The 15,132-nt window shown below is 43.0% G+C and overlaps 1 protein-coding gene across 2 annotated transcripts in view; it reads left to right on the forward strand.

Moving 5' to 3' along the window:
* Nucleotides 1-14,161, forward strand: part of STAC (SH3 and cysteine rich domain) — a 113,798-nt gene extending 99,637 nt beyond the window's left edge. The window contains exons 9-11 of one of the 2 annotated variants that reach the window (XM_065932970.1): nucleotides 895-946; nucleotides 1,042-1,179; nucleotides 12,209-14,161. In XM_065932970.1, the coding sequence (XP_065789042.1) occupies nucleotides 895-946; nucleotides 1,042-1,179; nucleotides 12,209-12,307 (289 nt within the window). In that variant the 3' untranslated portion in view covers nucleotides 12,308-14,161. The remainder of the gene's footprint in view (nucleotides 1-894; nucleotides 947-1,041; nucleotides 1,180-12,208) is intronic. The other variant, XM_065932969.1, reaches the window with a different exon arrangement.
* The last annotated feature ends 971 nt before the right edge of the window (nucleotides 14,162-15,132 follow it).

Below are 15,132 nucleotides of genomic sequence, written 5' to 3' on the forward strand. Positions count from 1 at the left end.
CAACACATGTTGACTAGAAATTCCAGGAAAAAAGAAGAAAGAAAATGACAGGGAGAAAACAGTGAAAAATAGTGGACAAGATTTTCCCAAGTTGAAAAATAATATGAGTCTTCAGATAGTAAAAGTGCCATTAGGTGCTGCGTAGAAGGAAAAAAAGACACATACACACACACACACACAGGTGGATGTGAAAATCAAATTAGAGGTGGCAATAATCACCGTATCTACAATACCCATAGCAAAAACATCATATAAGTCTTCAGTTAAACCCAAGTAATTCCTAATGAAGGATATAACATGCACACACACACAAGTCTAAAACAAACTTCCTGATTATACCAACATAAAAAGTGGCAGACAAGGGAAATGGAAATTAAGTAAAAGTGGTTTCAAGAAGGTACTGAGAAGATGCAGCTAATAATAAAGACAATGCCTCATTCTAGATGTCAATAGAAGACAAAAGAAACAGCAAATACACCTACATATCTCTGTATAAATGTCAGTGCGTGGAGAAGAGTCCAGAAGGAGACACAGGAAACTACTAACAGTGGTCACCTCTGGACAGTGGGAGGAGGATTATGGGGCAGAATATGAAAAAACTCCAGTTTTCATATTTTAGACTTCCACATTTTAGAGTACTTTTTTACAATGCAGAGACGATCATCTGTGTATAAAAATAAAGTTAAAGATTTTTTTTCTAAATACAGCACAGAAATTACATTTGCATTCAGCCTCTAACAAAGCTACTTTCATGGGTGGGAAGAGCAGGTAAAACTCATTTTTATTTTAGTATTATTTGGGTGAGTGAAAGCTACCACTTCTGACTTTAAAATACCATCTTTTTCTTTTTCACCCTCTCTACCCCCCACCCAACTCATTCATTCTTCATTTTAGGCCAGGAGACATGATTACTCTTCTAGAGGACTCTAATGAAGACTGGTGGAAAGTAAGTATTTCTTTTTCTTTAAGAAAAATCATTTGGTAACTGTAATTACCATGAATGTTACAATTATGGCTGCCTGCCTGTTTTTTTCCTTTCAGGGGAAAATTCAAGACAGAATTGGCTTCTTTCCAGCCAACTTTGTTCAGAGAGTACACCAAAATGAGAAGATTTTTAGATGTGTTAGAACCTTCACTGGGTGTAAGGAACAGGGACAGATAACCCTGAAAGAGAATCAGGTGAGTAAAGCCCACCAGCGCCCACCCATGTGACCAAAATAGAGTAAGGGTCATTTGACAAACAGCAATAAATCTGAGTGAGTAGAGTCACATGAGTGTATTCACTTTGAGAAAAGATATTCTTAGTCCAATGATATTTGTGTGTGTGTGTGTGTGTGTATGTGTTAATCGCTCAGTCGTGTCTGACTCTTTGTGACCTCTTGGACTTCTCCAGGCAAGAATACTGGAGTGGGTTGCCTTTCCCTTCTCCAGGGGATCATCCCAACCCAGGGATCAAACCCAGGTCTCCCACATTGTAGGCAGATTCTTTACCATCTGAGCCACCAAGGAAGCCTGATATTAGTGTAGCAGGATCTAAATAGGCAAAACCAAAATGTTAGGAAGCTCAGTTGCCTTCCCTGAGAACCAAACATATAGCTTATATAATACTTACAAAGCTTATGTACCTATTGGGTTGGCTACAAATTTCCTTTGGTTTCTAAGTAAAACTAAAAGACATATTTTTCATTTTCACCAAGAACTGTATTGAACAACGTATTCACCATTTTGTTCCACTACCTTAACTGAGGAGCATCCTCCAGTGTGAAATCTAGTGTGAAACTTCTCAAACCACTTTTGACACATTCGACCAGTCACAGCACCTTCTCCATACACTGCACAAATCTTTTTTTGCTTCAGTTGCATTTTTACCTTTCTTGAAATAATAAAGCATAATAAAAATGTCTCTTCTTCCTTCTGTCTTCAATATTAAAATAACTACACAAAAACTCACTAATTTTGATAAGTTTTTTTAAATGCATGCTGGTATGATAGATGTCACGATACAATCTAAACAAAATTGTTTCAAATGAAGTTAAAGGCAACTAAACACTACTAGAGCCATCTTACAGAAAAAAAATTCAACAAACCTTTTGGCCAACCCAATACATTTTATTTGTTGAAGTTTTACACATGCCCTATAAATGAGGAAACAATGGCTCATAGAGATGATGTGCCTTGCTCGGGGGCAATAACCTGGCATGTGGCCAGGCTGGAACTTAAAGATAGATCTGCAAGCTTCAAGTCAATGCCTTCCACTGAGCCATGTGCCCTGGACGATGTGGAACAAACTCGGAATGTGAAGCGCCTTTTGCATCGTCAGTTCCCGGGGAAGGCAAGTGTCCTAGGACCAGAAGGACCCCTGGGAACAAATTCTTGCTCATATAGAAGCCACAGAAGCCTTAGTGAGTCATTCTTGATTCCAGGCAATGGACTCACCCTCATCAGACTGAGACCCCATCTCTAACACCATACACACCTCACGAAGCAGTCACATTTCCCATCTGGATTCCAGGTCAATGTCTCAAACTTTTCCAAGATTACTCAACTGTATTCTTCCTGTTACAAAATCTGGAAAGTCTTCTGAATGAAATGCATCCAGGAAGGATGTTCATCTTTATTGGCAAAGCATTATTATGTAATTTTGCTAGCTTCTTTGATTTTTCTCCTCAGAATAATCTTGTGCTTCCCCATTTGAGATTAAACATTATTTTATGTTACTAAAATACAAATAGAGCTTCCCTGGTAGCTCAGAGGGTAAAGAATCTGCCTGCGATGCAGGAGACCCGGGTTTGATCCCTGGGTTGGGAAATTCCCCTGGAGAAGGGAATGGCAGAAAACCAACCAGAAGGCCAGTTAAAATGTGCTGAAGTTGATCAATTTCCAGAAGTGGAACAGCTGCTCAGTCAGTGACTTCTGCCAATCCCTGGACCTTATCCCCCCAAATCTCATTTTTTTTTTCTGGAAGTGAGCTCATATATGTGTGTTCCCCTCTCACGGTTGAACGGACAACCCGCTGGGGCAGGGGAGAGACACACCACCCAGCACCTTCAATGAGACGCGTTCAAGACCCAGCACAGCACTTCAGCTTGGACCTGGAACCACATGGGTCTGCCCACTATTGTAGGAGAGTGCTGTAACCTCTGGTAGTTGTCCAGCCTGATATTTCTAAGGGGTGGCCATTGCACCCTTTGAATCAGAATAACCTTGGAGCTTGTTGAAAATGCTGATTTCTGACTCGACCCCAGATCTGCCAAAGCAGAAACCTTCAGGGCAAAGGCAGGGTGTTAGTCTTCTTACAGACTTCCCAGGTGTTCTGATCAAAGCTGGAATTCGAGAGTGGCCTTCATTTCCGTTTCTGACTTTTGTGTCCTCTAGTAGCTCTGTGACAACTGGGGGCATTTTTATGTCCACTTACATGTGCATCAGCAAGATGCACTGAGGTCTCTTCGCTTCTACACAGAACTCTCTGTTTTCAGTCTTTGCCGTCAATGTGGCAAGCAATTTTTGGAAAATATCAGCCCCCTAAAAGAAAATTACATTTTAAAAAATCAATTATTGAGAAAAAAATTAAATTTATCTCCACTTTAGTGTCTTAAACTATTTTAGGTGTACAAGTTTGAAACTTGCTTATTGGTTGAGGGGAGTCCACTGTGGTAGCAAAAACACAGATCGCAGCGTCATACAGAAAGGGTCTACACCCTGTGTGATTTTGGCAAAGTCCCCTCTGAATGTCCGTGTTCTCATCTGTAAGATCGGCACAGCGTGGAGATGAGAGTCACGTCTGCACCTGTATGAAGTGCCAGCACCGTGCCCGGCCACCACGGATCAGCGCTGAACGGAGTCATTACCCTCGATGCCTAAATGGGACGTCCATCTGCAGCGGCCACGGCCTCCCGAAATTACCTGATGAACCTCAGAAAGCTTCCCTGGTTGCTCAGGGGTGAAGAACCTGCTTGCAGTGCAAGAGACGCAGGTTCAATCCCTGGATGGAGAAGATCTCTTGGAAGAGGAAATGGCAACCCACTCCAGTGTTCTTCTTGACTAGGAAACCCCGTGGACAGAGGAGTCCGGTGGGCTACAGTCCGTGGGGCTTTAGCAACTGAAACAAGCAGCAGCAGACGTCAGAACATAGCATGCTACTTATAAGTCTAAAAATATAAAGAGAAAAGTGGTCATTAGCAGGGAAAAAGAAGAAATTTGATTCTGAAAACAAATGTAACACATCTCTGTGATTAAATTACATTTCTGCCTCTGGGGTTCATTTGTCTTACAATTATTACATTATTGTTTCCACAGAACTTTTGCTACAAATAGACTTAAGTTATCTTTTTGTCAAGAACGTATCTAGAGTTTGCACTGACACAAAAGTATGTTCTCATTTTTGAAATTGCAAAACTATCCTTATGAGATCACCTTAAATACCATAAAAATATTTTTTAATTCATCCATGATTCCATCATCCCTGGATACCTATTTTAATTGATTCTTATGTTCTATAAAAGCATTTTAATGGATAAATCACTTTTAGATTATAAAACTAAAATGCATTTATTATGGAGAAAATTTGAAAAATACCCCCCAAAATTATAAAGAAGAAAACCAAGTTCAAGGTAATTCAACCATCAAGCAATGATCAACATGAATACCTTTGTGTTATTTCCCAACAAACTTTTCTTATTTTGATATCATATTCTATTTAGTTTTCCAACTTTTATTAACTTAGTTATTACATGTTTATCAAAACACAGGTTTTAGCAATTATATAAGATATCATCATACAGATCAGAGGTTGGGAAACCAAACTCTGCACCCATCTGGCCCTGTTTTTAAAACAAAGTTTATTAGAACATGGCTGCACTCATTCATTACACATTGCTTGTGGCTGCTTGCACACTGCAGCAGCTGAGTTGGGCCGTTGCAGTGGAGACCACAATGCCTGCAAATATTTACTATTTAGTCCCTTACAGAAAAAGTTATACAAGAAAAAGCTATACAAGATGGACAGATGTATGAGAAAGTATCTAGTATTCCTGTGACTGGAGATTCAGAATTTTAAAAAAACTATTAGGGATAACTGCAATGAACAGCTCTAAATCTAAGTTTTTTCCCATAACTCTTGATTCCTTCTTTAGGAAGTGCTTTAGAATTTACAAGAAAACCAATAAACCATTTTTCCAGTTCTTGATACATACTGCCTCCCAATAGTTTATGCCAGTTTACACCCACATCAGCTGTTTATGAGAATGTTCAGGTTACCACATCCTTGCCAGAACTGAATATTACTGTTTATTACGTATTTGTATAGCATACAAACGATATCTGTCATTTTTAGAAGTGAGTAATATTTCATGTTAATCCTTATTTCCTGGATGGTTAGGGAAGTTGAAATTTTATCATGTATGTATTGGGCATTTGTATTTCTTTTTTAAAGAGAATTTCTTTCTTTTTATTTTTGGCTGTGACGGGTCTCTGTCGCTGTGTGGTGGCCACTCTCTGGTTGCGGTGCTCGGGCTTCTCATTGCGGTGGCTTCTCTTGTTGCAGAGCACAGGTTCTAAGGCGCTCAGGCTGCAGTAGCTGTGGCACATAGACTCAGGAGGTGTGGGTTGCAGGCTCTAGAGCGTGTTCAGTAGTTGTACACAGGCTTAGTTGTCCAGCGGCATGTGGGATCATCTCAGACTAGACATTGAACCAATGTCCCCTGCATTGCAAGGCAGATTTCTAACCACTGGACCACCAGAGAAGCCCCTGTATTTCTTTATGAATAATCTGTTGATGTACTTTCTTATGCTACTGAAAAAGTTTTCTGCCTTAAAACTATTGACACCTGATCTGCTGTACGTGGTCAACATTTCCCTCATTTTGTCATTTGCCTTTTGATCTTAATGCTTCTTCCTTCAGGAGCTTAATAACTCTTCAGTTGAATCATCTCTGTTTTACTGTTTTGTCCTTATGGTTTTAATCTCTTTATCGCTTCCCGCTTATCACTTCACTTCTTCTTAGGAGAATGTTTCAAGATAATCCCCCACTTCATTTCAGTTTTTTTTTTTATTCAGACTTTAATCACTCCTGGCATTGATTTTAATTTAGTGTTTATTTCCTCATAGTGTTTTCTCCTCAATCAGCCCTCTTTCCTCTGCAGCAGGTTTTCTTTAAGTTAAGGATCTTGAGATGTACGTTATCCAGGTAAACCTAATGTAATCACAGAGAGTCTCATACGAAACAGGAGGGTCAGAGTCAGAGGAGATGACAGTGGAAGTAGAGAGAGAGGAACAAAGAGGAATTTGAAGATGCTGTGCTGCTGGCCTCGAAGATAAAGGAAGGGACCATGAGCCAAGGAATGCAGGTGGCCTCAAGAAGCTGGAGGCAAGGAAATAGTGTCTCACTTAGAGCCTCTGGAGAGAACACAGCCCTGCCAGTTCCCTGATTTGGGGACCCTGCTCTCCAGAATGGCAAGATAATAAATTTGTGTTGTTTTAGTTTACTGAATTTGTGGCACAGTAAGTCCCCTACATAGGAACCTTGACGTTGCAAACTTTCAAAGATGTGAACATGTGTTCACATGTCCAGTCACATCTTTATTAGTTCATGTGTCTGCTATGCATTGTCTGTGCATGCAGCCTTACAAGCGGCAGTGCTTTTGTGGACTTTACATGCGGTACTGTGTAGAGTACAGTAAGACAGTATCTTTATTTCAGACCCAGGATGTCCAGAAACACGTGTAAAAGCGGTGGTGATGTAGCTGATACTGCTGAGGAACCGAAGGAACTCACGCCACAGGAAGTGACAAGGGGTTTTCTTTATCTGAGGAGGCACTGCTAGCTTTCAGCATGCAGGATCTGGACATAGAACGGTCCATGGAGGCTGAAGCAGCTGCTCAGAATGCACTCCGGTGCTACTGTGTCATCTGTGACGAGGAAAAAAGAACTACTTCCCAGACATTGCTGGATCATTTTTTTTTCAAAAGGGTAGATAGAATTGAATCCAGCAAGGAACCAGAACCTTTGCCATCAAGGTCAGGTGTGTGAGTGAAATCACAGCTTGCCCTCTGTCTCTATTGCTGACGATCCTTCAGCTCTACCATCGCCCACCTTCTCGCCCTCCTCTAGTCAATAACTCCTCTTGCCTGTTTCCTCAGTGCCAGTGTTGTACTGTGCTGCTGTACTTTTCAAGGTACTGTCCTGTAAAAATGTCTCCTTTATTTTTTGTGTTTCTTTTTTATGTGTTATTTGCTTGTGAAGTATTGGGTTGGCCCAAAAGTTCCTTTTGTTTTTTTCATAAGTTGGCTCTAGTAGTACTTAGTTGTCTTTAACTTCATTCAAAACAATTTTGTTAGATTGTATAGTGTGACATCTGTCATGTCAGCATGCATTTAGAAAAAATCAAAATTGGTGAATTTTTGTGTAGCATTTTTGTATTGAAGATGGAAGTAAAAAGCAACATTCTCAGCATACTATGCTTTATTATTTCAAGAAAGATAAAAACACAACTGAAATGCAGAAAAAGATTTGTGCACTGTATGGAGAAGATGCTGTGACTGATCAAAAGTGCCAAAAGTGGTTTGCAAAGTTTCGTCCTAGAGATACCTCACTAGACAATGCTCCACAGTCAGGTAGACGAGTTGCAGTTGATAGTGATCAGATCGAGACGTTAATTGAGAACAGTCAATGTTACACCACTTGGGAGATAGCCAACATACACAAAATATCCAAATTGAGCATTGAAAATCATTTGCACCAGCTTGGTTATGTTCATCACTTTGATATTTGGGTTCCACAGAAGTTAAGTGAAAAAAAACCTTCTTGACCACATTTCCACATATAATTCTCTTCTTAAACATAACAAAAATGTTCCATTAACAAATTGTAATGAGCAGGGAAGTGGATACTGTACGATAATGTAGAATGGAAGAGATAGTGAACCACCACCAACCACACCTAAGGCTGCTCTTCATTCAAAGAAGGTGATGTTTTCTATATGGTGGGTTGGAAGAGACTCCTCTGTTATGAGCTCCTCCAAGAAAAAGAAACAATTAAGTCCAAGTACTGCTCCCAGTTAGACAAAACGAAAGCAGCACTTGATGAAAAGCATCTGAAATTAGTCAACAGAAAACTCATAGTCTCCCAACAGGATAATGCAAGACTGCATATTTCTTTGATAACCAGGCAAAAACTGTTACAGCTTGGCTGGAAAGTTCTGATTCATCTGCTGTATTCACAAGATACCGCACCTTCAGATGTCTATTTATTTCAGTCTTTATAAGATTCTCTTAATGGAAAAAAAGTTCAGTTCATGGAAAGACTATAAAAGGCACCTGGAATAGTTCTTTGCTCAAAAAGATAAAAAGTTTTGGGAAGATGGAGGCAGAAGGTAGTGAAACAAAACAGTGAAGATATTGTTCAATAAAGTTCTTGGTGAAAATGAAAACTGTCTTTTATTTTTGCTTAAAAACTGAAGGTACATTTTATCTAACCCAATATTATAAACATTTTACAGTATAGTATATATAACTGACTGTGTTGGTTGGGTAACTTGGCTAATTTTGTTGGACTTATGAACAACTTGGACTTACAGACATGTCTTGAAATGGAACTGGTTTGTGTTTAGGGAACTTACTGTAATTTGTTACAGCAACCAAGGAAACCAATCTGGATTTATTTCATGTGCAAAAGCAACTTGCCAGACATAATTATGTCACAGGTTATGGACCCTGTGGCAGGGGGTAGCCTGTACTGTCTAAATTGGCCAAATCTAATCACTTGGGTCCTTAAAGTCAGTGAAATGTAGCTTCCAGGAGCCAGAGAGATGCAGCAAAAGAGGGTAGAAGAGAGATGAGGCAGAAGGGTAGGTCAGAGAGAGATTAAATGTGGGAAGGACTCAGCCCGCCCTTGCTGGCTGGAGATGTAGGAAGGGGCCTCAAGTCAGGGAATTCAAGTGGCCTCTAGAAACTGAGAGTGACCCAGGGCTGGCAGCCAGCAAGGAAAGCAGAACCTCAGGCCTACAACTACGAGTAACTGAATTCAGCAACAACCTAAACGAGCCTGGGACTGGATTCTCTCCTAGAGAAACGGGAGAGAAGAAAAGGGAATAGGACCTACTGACTCCTTGATATTGGTCTTGTGAAACCCAGAGCAGAGAAAACTAGCCAAGCCCACCAGATATAGGACTTAGAAAACTGTGACACCAGACTATTGGGGGTTTTTGGTAACCCTGATATTTTTTATTTTATTTTTTAAATTAATTTTTATTGGAGTAGAGTTGCTTTACAATGTTGTCTTCATTTCTGCTATACCATAAAGTGAGTCAGCTGTATGTATACATATTAGATTGTGTTGTTGAAAGCCACTAAGTTCATGGGAATTTGTTATGACCGCAGTAGTAAACCAATACATATCTCAAGTCGCTAAACTCCAGTTGAGTCGGCCTCCAAAGATATGTTTTACTAAGATAATAAGAGATCTGGATACAGGGCAGTTCTTGGATTTGTAATTCAGCAGTTTGATCCCAGGATCAAGGATCTAGATTCCTCCATCCCTCTGTTCTGCTAACATTGAAATGTTAGCCACCTCCCCTAGTGGTCACAGAGGGTTTCAGGCCCTCCAAGAATCCTTGCCAGAAGAAAAGAGATTTTCTTCCCAGTGCATTTCTTACAAGAAGAAAACAAATCTTCCCAGAAGTTTCCAAGCAGATAGTCCTTCCTGTTTCATTGGCTAGAACCAGTCTCATGGGAACCACTAGGAGCATTGCTAGCACAGAGGACAGAAACACATTTGGACCAGTTAGGATTTATCTGAGTCCTGCAGGCTACAGATGAACAACAGAACAAAAGTCCCCACTCTGCTGCGTGGGAAGAGGGCAGTGATGACTATTGATGTCTACCAAGGGTGTCTGTGGCATCTTTTAGTCTGGTAGATTTATCCTTAGTCCAGCAGCACAACTTGCTTCTGTCATCAGTTGAGCTCACCTCCAAAGGTCTTAGAGAAATTTCAGCTTCTGGAATGGTTGTCAGTCTGGGCGTTCAGTATTTCAACACTTCTTCTCCACCTCTAGTTCCCTATCTTTTTCCAGGTATTTTGAGGGGAAAACTGAATCCAAGAATGCTAAGCGAGAAATCTTTTGAAATAAAATGACTGTTCATCTGCTCTAAGTGGCAGCATAAATGTTAATGAGCTTGGAAGCAGGACTTCCCCAGTGGCTCAGAGGTAAAGAATCCACCTGCAATGCCCAAGATGCAGGAGACATGGGTTCGATCCCTGGGTTGGGAACATCCCCTGGAGGAAGGCATGGCAACCCACTCAAGTATTCTTGCCAGGAAAACACCATGGATAGAAGAGCCTATCCAACCCCAAGGCAGTCCATGGGGTTGGAAAGAGTCAAACACAGGACTGAAGTGCCTGAGCACGCACGCACACACTAGCTTGAAGGCAATGCAAGGGGAAACCTCATTAGCATACGTGCTTTCAGAAGTGAGTTAGACTGTAGGACTTTAGCCAGACAGGCCCAACATGGGGTGGAGCCAAGGGGGGCACTTAACCCACAGGTAGGAGACTTCTGAAATGTCCATGGTGTGCCCCAAGCATCAGGAGTCACACATCAGGCTGAGTATCCTGGTATATAACTATAAAGCTCCTTATTCTGTGTCAAAGAAGAGCCCACTCTTGGTTTCTGTTGGTGCCCTATCTGCATCGCCTTCCCTAGATGGGGCACCATCTTCTAGTTTCTGTGTCAATGACTAACAGCTCAGAGCTGCCCCTTCTCCAGCGAATCGCCCAGAGAGCTGCCTCCCAGAGAGGTTATGCTTCTCACGCTGCAGTAACCAATACCTAACATGTGGTCCAAATTGCCAGACCCCTTGCTTCAGAGGGGATCAGTGACACAGTTAAAACTCTGGAGCTTGCTGTGGGATCAGGCTGAGGTTCACGTCCAGCTGAACCCCAATCTTTCCAGCGCCTTCTGCCCCATCCTGTTTCCCTCACTTCCCATCTCCCCAGAGCCCTCCCACAGCAGGTCACTTGCACGAGGATTCTTATCTCAGGCTCTGTTCCTAGGGAATTCAACCTAAGACACAACCCACCACGCTTGGGAGCAAGCTCAGCAGGAGAAACTCACAACACAATAACAGCCCTTTGAAACCACTTCTCACTTACAGCTGGAACATACCCACCTTTCCATTCCGTTTGAAAGTCGCTCAGTTGTGTCCAACTCTGTGACCCCGTGGACTATACAGTCCAGGGAATCCTCCAGGCCAGAATACTGGAGTGGATAGCAGTTCCCTTTTCCAGGGGATCTTCCCAACCCAGGGATTGAACCTGGGTCTCCCGCATTGCAGGCAGACTCTTTACCAGTTGAGCCACAAGGGAAGCCCTTACATGCCCTTCAATGTCATGTAAAGGGTGAATGACAAAGTACCCAAGTGGATATTAACCACCTCCTTTTAAAGTCTAACGTAGGCGATCCTGCTCTGAAATGTGCAAGAAATAAGTGTGTGTGCGTGCTCGGTCATGTCCAACTCTTTGCAACTCCATGGAGTGTGTAGCTTGCCAGGCTCCTGTGTCCATGGGATTCTCCAGGCAAGAATACTGGAGTGGGTTGCCATTTCCTTCTCCAGGGTATCTTCCCAACCCAGGGATCAAACCCACGTCTCTTGTGTCTCATGCATTAGCAAGCAGTCTTTGCCACTGTGCCACCTGGGAAGCCCCAAAGTATGCAAGATGTTAGCATCTGTTTCTTTGGGACCAGGAAGGAAATAACTTCCTTTGACTTCCTGATATTTTACATTTAAACTTCCAGGTATATGACAGGAGCCCTCTAAATGGTGGCTGTTATTTTGGATTATAAAATAATGCATCAAGGACTCATTGAGTGGCACATGCTCGGCTCTGATAAACGTTATCTCATTCTGTCCTTCTGGGGTTTCTCAACAGGGACGCTTGAGAAGGGAACACAGAATCACCACCTCCAGTCCTGCTTTACTGATCCTCATTCATGAAACTGAATCTCAGGAAATATTCAATGCCTGAATCTAGTTCCAAAACCAGGGTGGTGCCTAATTTCTTATCAAATATTTTTCTTTCCAAGCCACAATTTCCCTAAACCAGTCCCTCTTTTCCAATTTGGTGTCCGCTGACCTCAGCCAGCAGTGATACAAGTCGCGGGTTCTGGCTTCTTTCCTATTCACACATGTCTTTTGTTTCCTTTCCTTTTATTCAGATCTGTGTGGCTTCTGAAGAAGAACAAGACGGCTTTATCAGAGTGCTCAGTGGAAAGAAGAGAGGCCTGGTCCCCCTCGATGTTCTAGAAAACATCTGATTGCTGGCCCCTCCTTTTGAAGTCGGCAAGCCCTGGGGTGATGCCTCATCTCACACTGTGTTAACCCAGAGGAGCTGCCGCCCTGACCAGCTACCCAGGAAACAGTGAGACGAGACTCAAGGGTCTGAGACTGTGGGGGAACAGCCTCAAGGCAGGGGGCCCATGGCACAGCACGTCCAGGCTGCCCGAGGTGGGGGTGAGGCTGGGAGCTTCGACTCGTGGAGCCAAGTGCAGTACCCAGCAGGTGGTAACCACTGTTGTCCCCCAGAACTCAGCTCCCTCCCCGTCCATGTGGTGTGAGTTAACCTGCTGGAGGGCGCTCCAGTCTGTGGGGTGGCCCGAGGGTGAGGCTCGGGTCCACGTAGCCAGGTGTGATTCTGGTTCCAGACCTTTGTCCCCAGTACCCGCCAGTCAGCATCGTCACATGTGAGAGGCTTGCAGTCTTTCTACAGAGCAGCAGGAAGCCCTACTCCCTAACCCCTAACAATGCCAGTGCTCCCCACAGACCCCCACCCCCACTTTACAATCCAGGCAAATCTTCTGTCCGCAGAGTACCTCCTGGTGGTGTGTGTTAGTTGTGAGGGCTAAGCTGATGTGGCAGCAACTTGAAGACCTGATCTGCCCTGGAATTGCCGTCAGGCAGCCCCTCCTGCCTCTCATTACCAGATGCAGGATATGAAGCATGGAGGTGGTGGGTCAAGTGGGGAAAGGTAGGGCAGAGAGCTTACTTATTGACGACTATACAGCCCTTTCCTTTCAATGATGAAGTCCTTCCCCCGAGGAGATGGAGCTGGGGACGTGAATGTGGCAGAAAGTCTCCGTGAGAGCTTCCTCTTCATTTGACCTCTTCTGTGTTAGGGGCAGTTCCCCCTCCTGCCAGCCCACAGGACTCCCTTTTGGAGGCTGAGCCCATCTTACAGGGAATCGGAATCACGGAGGAGAAATAGAAACAGCATCTTAGGAAAAAAGTAGCCAGATTGGAATCCATTCTTCTTTAGGGCAGGATATTTTGCCCCAGCAGATGTAAAATGGAATGTAATCCATAATGTTTCATCCCTCTGCAAGCAGAGGTACTTGGTCCTATTTAGCATCAACTAGGAGTCCCTCTTAACTCTGTATGTACTACTGTTTACAAGAACGCAATATACTGTGATGCCTTCCTCCTCCAGCCTCCTCCTAGCATTCAGACTCGCATCTTATTAATACAGTTAAACTTCAGTTCACAGTGACCTTGGAATCAATGTCAGTTTGGTTTATTTTGTTACAGAGCAATAAAGTCCTTAGAACAATTGGTTTTTAAAAGACTTAAGTGGATGCATCCTGTGCATGTAAACATTATTTCCCAAACCAAAGCACTGTTTGTCTCCATTTATTTCTTTTTTTACCGCTTAGTGTGAAGTTAGGAGCTGAGACAGGATGGCTGCTGCTTCCACAGTAGTTTGGATGCCTTACTCTCATTTTAAAGCCAGCATCCAGAATGTCCTCCCTCTCTGATACAGTGTGAAAACTGAGTGTGCAGAGTCAAGATGGATTCTTTTGAGAGCCAGGATGGATAACGTGACTGCCAGTCCATTGAAGGGAATAAACAAATGCTCTCTGCCTCTTAACCCCATCTAATAAAGACAACACAGTGGCTGGAAGGAGCACAGAAAACATGTGTCCTGATCTCTTCTTTCTAGTGGAACATCCGCTGAAGCTTTGGGGTACAGTTTTGTCACATCTTCAGTTCAGTTTAGTCGCTCAGTTGTGTCCGACTCTTTGCAACCCCATGGACTGCAGCATGTCAAGCTTCCCTGTCCGTCACCAACTCCTGGAGCTTACTCAAACTCATGTCCATCAAGTTAGTGGTACCACCCATCTCATCCTTTATCGTCGCCTTCTCCTCCCACCTTCAATCTTTCCCAGCATCAGGGTCTTTTCCAATGAGTGGGTTCTTCGCATCAGGTGGCCAAAGTATTGGAGTTTTTGGCTTCAGCATCAGTCCTTCCAATGAATATTCAGGACTGATTTCCTTTAGGACAGACTGGTTGGATCTCCTTGCAGTTCAAGGGACTCACCACTCTCTGTGGTGTTCAGTCTCCAACACCACAGTTCAAAAGCATCAATTCTTTGGTGCTCAGCTTTCTTTATAATCCAATTCTCACATCCATACATGACTCCTGGAAAAACCATAGCTTTGACTAGACGGACCTTTGTTGGCAAAGCAATGTCTCTGCTTTTAACATGCTGTCTAGGTTGGTCATAGCTTTTCTTCCAAGGAGCACCAGGGTCTTTTCTCATGAGTCAGTTCTTCATATCAAGTGGCCAAAGTATTGCAGCATCAGCTTCAGCATCTATTCTTCCAGTAAATATTCGTGGTTGATCTCTGCTTCCTGATAGTCTTGCCTTTGTGTAGTTCCCCTCCCACACTGAGTCAGGGCTGGTCTTCTATGGCCAATAGAATGCAGCAGACGTAACCCTGTGTGACAACCATGGCTAGGTCAGAAAAGTCCCTGAAGCTCTGCCTTGATCTCCTGGATCTCTATCCCTGCGAACCCTGAGCCACTGTGTTAGTTTATCTACTCTGAGGCCACGATCCCGGAGAGACCCAGTGTGAGACCACACATTACTGCAGCAGAGAACAACCCAGACATCACAGAGTGACAGTCATCAAGCTGAGTTCTGCCCAAACGTAAGATTTATGAACAAGATAAAGATATTTTTAAATCATTTGATTTGGGAGTGATTTGTTATACACATGTAGATAACTGGAATGGGGACTTTGTCATTCAAGCCAGCATTAGAAAGGAGGAAAAAACTTTCTGCACAATGTGGCCCATAAGTTT

This window comes from Muntiacus reevesi, chromosome 4 (assembly GCF_963930625.1).
Source record: "Muntiacus reevesi chromosome 4, mMunRee1.1, whole genome shotgun sequence".
In the NCBI taxonomy this organism is placed as follows: domain Eukaryota; kingdom Metazoa; phylum Chordata; class Mammalia; order Artiodactyla; family Cervidae; genus Muntiacus; species Muntiacus reevesi.